General features: G+C 36.3%; 1 protein-coding gene across 1 annotated transcript in view; it reads left to right on the top strand.

Annotated features, from left to right (window-relative positions):
* Positions 1–9,585, top strand: part of LOC117112977 (proto-oncogene tyrosine-protein kinase ROS-like) — a gene marked incomplete in the record, with an annotated part of 43,979 nt that overhangs the window by 19,805 nt on the left and 14,589 nt on the right. The window contains 10 exon segments of the mRNA XM_033256203.1: positions 980–1,158; positions 2,836–2,968; positions 3,602–3,843; positions 4,089–4,152; positions 4,610–4,815; positions 5,753–5,958; positions 6,824–6,881; positions 7,188–7,392; positions 7,871–8,049; positions 8,846–8,984. Of these exon segments, the coding sequence (XP_033112094.1) occupies positions 980–1,158; positions 2,836–2,968; positions 3,602–3,843; positions 4,089–4,152; positions 4,610–4,815; positions 5,753–5,958; positions 6,824–6,881; positions 7,188–7,392; positions 7,871–8,049; positions 8,846–8,984 (1,611 nt within the window).

The raw sequence follows: 9,585 nt of genomic DNA, 5'->3' as shown, positions 1-9,585 counted from the left end.
GTTGGTTGTAATAATGATGTCGTTGATGGCAACTAGGATGTCAGTGATCAATTAATCAACAAGAATTTGTATAGTGCAATTTACCGTCGGTGATGGCAAGTACTGATGTCGGTGATGGCAGTACTGATGTTGGTGATGGCAGTACTGATATCAGTAATGGCAGTACTGATGTTGGTGATAGTAGTAATAATGTTGGTATGGCAGTACTTATGTTGATGATGGCAGTACTGATATCAGTAATGGCAGTACTGATGTTGGTGATAGTAGTAATAATGTTGGTGAAGGCAGTACTAATGTTGATGGCAGTACTGATGTTGGTGATGGCAGTACTGATATCAGTAATGGCAGTACTGATGTTGGTGATGGCAGTACTAATGTCGATGATGGCAGTACTGATGTTGATGATGGCAGTACTGATGTTGGTGATGGCAGTACTGATGTTGGTGATAGTAGTAATAATGTTGGTGATGGCAGTACTGATGTTGGTGATGGCAGTAATGATGTTGGTGATGGCAGTAATGATGTTGGTGATGGCAGTACTGATATCAGTAATGGCAGTACTGATGTTGGTGATAGTAGTAATAATGTTGGTGATGGTAGTACTAATGTCGGTGATGGCAGTACTGATGTTGGTGATGGCAGTACTGATATCAGTAATGGCAGTACTGATGTTGGTGATAGTAGTAATAATGTTGGTGATGGCAGTACTAATGTCGGTAATGGCAGTACTGATGTTGGTGATGGCAGTACTGATATCAGTAATGGCAGTACTGATGTTGGTGATAGTAGTAATAATGTTGGTGATGGCAGTACTAATGTTGGTGATGGCAGTACTGATGTTGGTAATGTAAATAATGATGATGGATAATGGCAAAAATGTTGATGATATGATGCATTCAACCATGACTTCCACTCAGCTTAGACAAAACAATAACTTTTTTGCCCTAATGTATAGCATATCTTTCTGTTATGATTTCAGATGGTTTTACTGCAGATACTGTTGTGATTCCGATTGCTATCCTAGCGGATAGCATCAAAATCATTGGCGAAGATGCTGGTAATTTTAATGTGGAATGGAATGCCAGTTTAGAGGTCACCTATTCACAGGTGTTCTACAATCTGAAAATTACTGTTATTAACGGAGAGATTATATCAAAAGTAAGTGAGCATATTGAAAAAAAGTCATTTCACCCAGGAATATCATACTATCACTGTTAGGCCATCATGTTCACTTACTGTACTATTAGCCTGTCAAACTCCATCATCATCATCATCATCATTATTGTCATTATCAACACTGCCATCACATCATTAGGTTATCACTTTTAAAAAAAAAGTGATGAGGTCGGGCGGTTTTTTTTTTTAATCGGAACAATAGAATATTGCTTCTTTTTATCGATGAGGGAGGGACTGTTTTTATTTGGCAAGAATATTGTATGAAAAATGGTTGAATTTTATTGGTTTTTTTTTAAAGAAAATGTATTTCTGGTCACAAAATTGCATTGTTTTTTTTTTAATGCTGTTGAAATAAATAATGCGGCATTTTTAGTCCCGCATCAATATTTCCCAAAGTCTATTTCGTGAATACTTACCTGGATAAACAAACGTCCTCATTCCGTTTTCGACGTTCGTTGAAAGTGAACCTCGTAGTACCACGTGTCTTGTGATCACTACTGCGAGAAGGATTTTCTACCTTGGATTTTATTTTCAAGAAGTTGTTGGATTCTGGATTTTTACTTTTTTGCCTTGGATTTTATTTTCCAAGAAGGTGTTGTACGAAATATCCTTTTTGTAGCTGTTGGTAGTCTCTTTGTTCGCTATGTCTGCACCCAAGGCGTTGTGCTCGTCGTGTGGGGGCCCAAATCCGAGTGTCAAGCTCGATAGACACTCGGAGTGCCCTTTGTGTCATTGGTGTAGCAAAGCAGAGACTTGCGAGGTTTGCGTGCGCTGGCCCCCTACCAAGTTTGCGGCGGCTCTTGAATGGGCAGCTAAGGCTGCCCCTCGATCTCAGAGTTCGTTGCCAGATGCGTCGGGGGTTGTAGCGGCGTCGGATGATTCTCCTCCGCTGTTGGAGGGTCCGTCGGTCTCATCTGGTCCCTCGCCTTTTGCTCCGCTTTCCCCGGCTTTGGTTTCCTTGATTTCAGAACAGGTGGGCCGTGTTGCTAGGGAGGTTTTTGCCGGGATGAAGGTCGTTTCGGCTGTGCCTGTCCCGTTCATTCCCATTCCCCCGGTCTCTGACCCTCCTGTTGCGTATTTTTGGGCGAGAATGATATTCTAACAAATTTTTCTATGTGCCCTAATACTAGGTTCTTACAGGCTTATATCCATACATGCTATGATCAAATGTTTAAATCTGTTTTGATTTATTGTCTGTATTATTTTATTCCAATGATATTTTCATCAGGAGAATTTATAGGGATGATGTTATTCCCTACCTGACGTGTTATTTTACTGAATGCTCAATACATGCGAAAAAAATGTTAATGGGAATCGAACCCATGACTCTTAGATAAGTAGGTTAGGGTCTTAACACGTTGGCTGCTGGCGACGTGTATACTCGACTGTGGTTCTACAATGTATAACAAAGATGTTATAAACTCTGGAATGTTACACCAATTTTGAGAAGTATATTTGTTCCTAGCACCCTTAGCAACACCCTGTGGGCGAGTATAGACGTTACTGGCAGCCAGCGTGTTAATAGGAATGATTTTGCCCTACCTGACTTGTTATCGTATTGAATGCTTAGTACGTTCCTAAATACTTACAAATATAGAAATATACAATAGCTTTTAGAATGGCAATGTAAAGAAGAATGGTATTGTGTTTGTGTTTCAGACCAGACTTACTCAGCCCTCCTACAACATGAAAAACGTAGCACCTTACAGTCAGCTTAATATCACTGTGGAGGCATATACTTATTATGGTTTGGCACCCTCATCTCAATCAGCCCTTCGATCTCCAGAATCAGGTGTGTTGGGATAATTTTAATTATAATGGTGATGAATGTGTTGATGGTGGTGTTTATGATGATGAAGATTTGGAGGAGGGTGAGGATGAGAATGACAATGAGGAGAAGAATGATGAAGAGGATGAGTATCTGGATAAGAAACTGAGTCAAACCTGTTAACGCTCTAAAGCCATAGGGAGGATTATGAATTTGATGATGATGATGATGAAAGTAATGATAATGAATATTGTAAAGATAATGATAATATTAAGGATAATGACAAAAGTTATGATTGGGAAATTTATGTTGATAGTAGTAGTAATATGACAGTATGAAAAAAAAGTAAAAATATAGTGATACATACCATTGTAATTCTATATTTTAAGCTTTATTTTTTCATCTACAGTAATAAATTGTACAACCCAATCTGACTTACTAGTGATGAATGATGTTATAATAATTTAATTATGATGGTGATGATAATTGAAAATGGTGTTGAAAATTCTTATGATACGGTAAATGGGTACTGTATTATGAAAATATTTGATGATTATGATTTTGATATATGATTTTCTCATTTTGTTAATAATATTATTAAAAATATATTTTGTTATTGTTTCATATAACAATATTAACCTTCCCTACCTACTTCAGTGCCATCTATTCCACAAAATCCGAGAGTGTTTGTGTCAGAAAGTGGAGACCCATTGTCAAATGATGATGGGTACGAGGCAGAGTTTAGATGGGAAGCGCCCTCACTTTCTAATGGCATCCTTCTAGGATACAACGTTTACTGGGGAACAAGCCCCGACAGTCTTCAAACTGAAAACATTACAGATAGTACTACAACAACTTACAAAACTGCACTGGAGCCAAACACATTCTACTATTTTCAAGTAAGAGTTGATATTTCATTTAATTCTACCATATCTCTTATGCTGATTTGTATATAGTTTTCTCTACTTCAAGTTTATTTATATAATATGGATTTGATTCTGAAATACCGGTATACTAAACGTTCAATCAGTGCTCATGCATACATTTTTATAATGTTTGCATACACTTGCAACTGGAAGAATTTTACCAACTTAGACCTTACATTATACAGATATACTTAACATTTTTTCTTACTATTTTTCAGGTGGATGCATACACAAGAGTAGGTAGTGGTGGTAGGACCCAGCTTATCAGTACCAATACGAGCGGTATGTGTTGAAGATACAGTATTAATTTTCTTTCACTTTTAATAGTACTTATCTCAGCAGCCTGTTTTTTAATGGAGTGTAAATGATAATGTACATGTACTTGGTAAAATGAATTAAATTAAATATGCAGCTCTGCATGAAGACGTAAAGAGTTATAAACCACTAGCGGGGCGGATTCAGGGGGGGGGGGGTTGGGGGGGGGGGGGGGGCCCGGCCCAGCTAGATCTATTGTATTGAAACCTTTGGTGTCAAGTGTTAAATCAGAAGAAAGATAGCAGTAATTACTTTTTATACATAATTTGTATTTTTATTATGCTTAAGTTTTTCAGTTGTTTGTTTATATGTTTCATATTGATGTATCTTTCTTTATGTTCCTGCAGTTACTGTAAGTGATTAAAAAATGTCTATTCAGATTTTAATTGACTACCAATGACAAAGCTCTTTTACGACATTTCAGCTCCGACTCCTGTCCCGACGGTACTTGTGTTCGGTGCTTCCGGTTTTGATCGCATTGATCTTGACACTAACACTAAGGAAAGCATTGGACTAAGTGACGTTCTTGCATTAGGCTACATCGCCCAGCGTAATAACATGCTGTACTACATTGACGGGTCAGATAAATCCATCAAGCAAGCTGAGGAGAATGGGGATAACCCTGAAGAGGTAACTAAATAATGGAATCAAGTGGAGATGCCCACATTAAAATTGTAAAATCTTAGGTTCAATCAGTGCTGATGCATACATTTTTATGATGATCAATAACAATGAGCTATCGGAAGAATAATGTGATATTTTGCTTAAACTACTTGCATACCTATTTTACGGCCGCTAGTTAGTCACAGGCCACGCCCATCAGTACAGTGATACTGTGAGATTTATGGGTTATTCTACCTACCTTTACCTTTAAGACAATTGATGGTGAAAACTACTATCAACATTAGGCCAAATAAAAAAAAATGATTGTGTTGGCCATGTCTGACCGACCCAAATTTTACGAAATTCAGGGTCAGCATTTTAGATTTTTTTTTTTTTTTGACTACAAGGAACAATATTTTTTTTTTCATGAGCTAATAAGGCTGGAATAGCCTTGGACTAGGCTAGGTAGCCAAGGCCTAGCCTATTTTGGTGCATGGTACATGATCCAAATCCAAAATTGTTGTATTATTTGTGTATTTTATGTTTTTTAAGAGGAAACACACAAAAAAAAAGAAAAGTTTTTTCTACCGACTACTGATTTTTTTTTTATTTTCCCAAAACGTGGCCAACGCAAAAATTTATTTTTTTTGGCCTTATTTATCAATCAGTTTTTGTTGTTGATACTTCATAAACTGATAATTATTAGATATCCCTTTGTATATAATAGAATCATCCACCTCATTCATTCCAAATAATTATCTTACACCTCTATAAACAACAAAAAAAAAAGAAATGAGAAAGATATCTGTATGATTGGCATTCACATAATAGATGGACCTCCAGGTACTTTTTAGGGATGTTTTATTTTGGAACATTGGTAATTTTCTGTTTACAATGATTTGATATAAACTTACAGATACCTAGCATTGATTTTTGTAAATTTAGTTACTCTTCATTTGTTTAGATCCTTGAAATTGGAAATGATCTCGACAAAAGCAATGTTGGGTTCGCAGTTGACTGGCTGGCTCAAGCGATTTATTGGACTGAAAAGCAGAATGAAAACAGTATCATCTATTTTTATGACCTAACAATTGGCACCTTGGCAACCAAGACTGAAATTGTTGTAGATAATAATACCATCACTAGCCTAACGGTCAACCCCCAGGGCAAGTGAGTAGCACATACAGTATATTTTTTTACCTACGCCAAGGAGGTTATGTTTTCACCCCTGTTTATTTGTTTGTGTGTGTGTTTGTCTGTCTGTTTGTCCGTTTTTCCATTTGTGAACATTCTACAGGGCACAGTTTTCATCAGAAACTTCTCAAACTTGGTCACAATTATCCATGACCAAATATCTCGAGGCGATTAAATTTTAAAGGGCTATGGTCAAGGGTCAAGTTCACAATTGATGAAAAACTACTTTTTATATATAACAGCCTACAGCTAACAATTTTTGATCAGAAATTTGTAAAACTTTGTCACAATGTTCCATCACCAACAATCTAAATATGATTAAACTTTGAGGGTCAAGGTCACAGGCCAAGGTCACAATCATAAAAAAACTACTTGTTTATATATAAGACAGCCTACAGCCGACAATTATTTTTATCAGACATCCGTAAAGCTTGGTCATAATGTTCATAGACCAACAATCTAATGATAATTACATTTTGAAATGTCAGGTCAAAAGGTCAAGGACACAATCCACAAAAATTCTTTTATAACAGCTATGTAGGGAAAAAATAATGCCTCCGGACCACCCTAGGGGTAGGAGTTTTCAAAAGAAAATTCTCACACATGCATATTTGGAATCTCTGGTATGTGTGTATGCATGCAATGATTTGCTTTGGGTAATCCATTTGGTGGACCCAACAGATGTATATTTATGAAATGTGAAAGTGATTGGAGTTATGTTTTATGTTAAAACTTATTTATGTATGATTATGGCATTAAAATTATAATTATGTTTGTATCTGTATGTAATAGTTATAGTCTATACCCATTACATATACATTTTTATACTTATCTCTTAAAGTCAATTAATTTGGAGTGTGACAACTGGCATCCTAAAGACCTCGTTTTACTCTCCGAAGGCTAAGGACCATGGAATAATTATAATCTTGTTAATTCGGTACCAGGCCTAGTTTAGTAGTTGATATGTAATTCGGATAACCTACAACTAGCCTAGGCCTACTACTAGTACTACCCTAAGCCTCTAGGCCTAGTCATTATTCTTCCAAGTTTTCCCAAGATATCTCATGGTTTGAAAGTGCATGTGTGAAACGAACCAAAAATCTCGGAATATCAAACTTGTTACAACTTGTTAATAATTGTTAAATATTTGTAAAATGTAATATTTTCTGCTAGTGTGAAATGGGTATAAGATAAATGAAAATTTTAATAATTTTTTAATGACTTCTATTTTTTTTCAATCAGGCTTACCGCCAGACACTATTTCTGTTGACTCATCTCGTCTTTACTGGAGCAAGAATGGTGAGAGGCTGTTGTCAAGTGTTCTCAAGGCAGATGGTAGTGATTTTCAGACCTTAGCATTTGATGCTGAACTGATAGTGGCACTTGACAGTTCGATGCAGCCATACCCAGGTAATAATTTAACAAAATAATGCATTGTCTATTTTTTGGATTTTTTGAAAAGGAAAAAAAAAAAACAAACAAAAAGAAATTATTGATTGGCCAAAACACCTCAGAGGTCATTTCGTGGGGGCATTCCTTGATGCCTCGGGCATCTAGAAAACAAACATTTTGTGGGGGTCATTCCTCAACCCCTAGGGTAGTGTTGTCTCTCAATTGGTTCCCCTTTTGGCCCCTTCTGGATCCACCCCTGAGACCAACAACATCACTTAGTGTGATTTAAATAGTGCATTTTGCAATTATTTGCCTTTATGTACATTTTTACCCCCCAATCATAGAACCAAACATCATTCCATAAGCTGGTAGAATCACCACTAGGTATTGGATCATTACTAGTAACCCATTTATTGGATGGAGGGAGACATAGTGGATTGATAGATTAAGTAATTGCTGTGTGTAATTTTTGATGCTATTCTTTCCATTGTCTTAGCATCTGAATGCTTGGCTCCATTACCGTACAGTGGTACTGTAGGCTTGTTAGGCCGCACCAGCACTACCTTAACGTTAGATCTTACACCTGCCCTATTTGGCAGTGTCTGTGGTGAGATAGTAACAGCAGCAGTGGTTTACAAGCTTAAGTACACCGATGGAACAACCACTTTGGAGAAGGTGAGAGGAGTTCTAGTTTCACTATGAAAATATTTCCTTATTATTTGTATTCTATACAATCCTTTCTACAATACAAAAAACCACAACACACAAAAAATATCTAACTTACTTATTTATTTTAACACTATTTTTAGATTAAACATTTTTATTATGTACTAAATACTTACGAGGTACAGTAGTATATATTTTGATATCCTTTTTGGAACAGAAATCCTACACATACATTAAAATAAGTCATGGCAGATAAACACTGAATAATGCACTATTAAGTAGTTAATTCTATTGAATGTTAAAATAGTAGAAACAATATAAGTTTGTTACAGCTGGGCCCAACTGTTCCTGGGCCCCACCTGTTGCTTACTCGAGACGTAATTGAATTTTGCAGTGCACAGTAGTAGAGACGAGGGCTTATTCCGAGGTGGAAGCTACCCATGCCCAGCATACCCCCTAACGGAGTGCCTGCGTGCACCCAGGTGTGAAAGCGATGCAGTTTTCAACATCGTTGGGTTGAGCCCTGTTCTGGATACTTATACCGATAGCGCACATGCTTTTCAGAACTGTTTTTATTTCAAGTACTGTAGTTTAATTCAAAATTATTTACTGCTTGTTTTTCTTTTCTTGTTGTAAAGCGCATTGATGCTTTTTGTGGAATAAGCTATAGAAGAATGGAATTATTATTAAATGTCTGTCTATCTGACAATTTATGCAACCCTTTGAGATATTAGCAGCTTCAAATTCAGTTCAAAGATATCTTTCTCAATGATTTAAACATGATTTAAATTATATTTGATAACAGGATTCGACAAGTACATCTGTTGATTTGGTTGACCTGACACCATATACAGACTACTCTATACAGGTGTCAGTAAGTAATTACTATTCCACAGGAACACCTGTTCAAAATTCACCTGTAGTGTTCAGGACTGTTGAGGATGGTAAGTTTGGCTTATGGCATTTATTCAAATATATGCCCCTGCGTAGGATTCAAATATATGCCCCTGCGTAAGATTGCCACAAATTTTTCCTCCAATAAACACCCTGTTACGTTGATATTTTCCTTAAATAATCCCTCCCCTATTTAGTGTTTTTGACAACCATTCTAACAAAAATCACACATTTTATTAATTCCATTGATATTGTTGTCAGTAACTAAATTAAATTTTCCGTTACAGTAAAGCCCTATTAAGTAGAAACTTTAGGGACCAAAAAAATGTTTTCTGAATAGGGGTGACCCCTTAATAGGGGTTGTCCGTAGTGTTTAAAGATATACTTTCGCTTGTTTTGTGGCCGAAAGTGTCCCCTTAATAAGGGTGCCCCAAAGGATGAGTTCTACTTTATTTACGATATGGAGGAACATTTAGTGTACATCTAGATATTGGTTTTACACCAAAGAAACAAATACCTCCATTGAATATACATCTCTTTTGAATACAACATTTTCAGAAGAATATATAAATATAAACACTGTAAATAAATACAAAAAGCCAGTTAATGTCAGGAAATTAATAAGAACTAGATTATGAGATAATTTCCCTT

This window comes from Anneissia japonica, unplaced genomic scaffold, assembly GCF_011630105.1.
Source record: "Anneissia japonica isolate Jap-2015-1 unplaced genomic scaffold, ASM1163010v1 scaffold284795_len787576_cov167, whole genome shotgun sequence".
NCBI classification, from domain to species: Eukaryota; Metazoa; Echinodermata; class Crinoidea; order Comatulida; family Comatulidae; genus Anneissia; species Anneissia japonica.
Note: the sequence above shows the minus strand (reverse complement) of the source record. Positions and strands in the feature narration are given on the sequence as shown.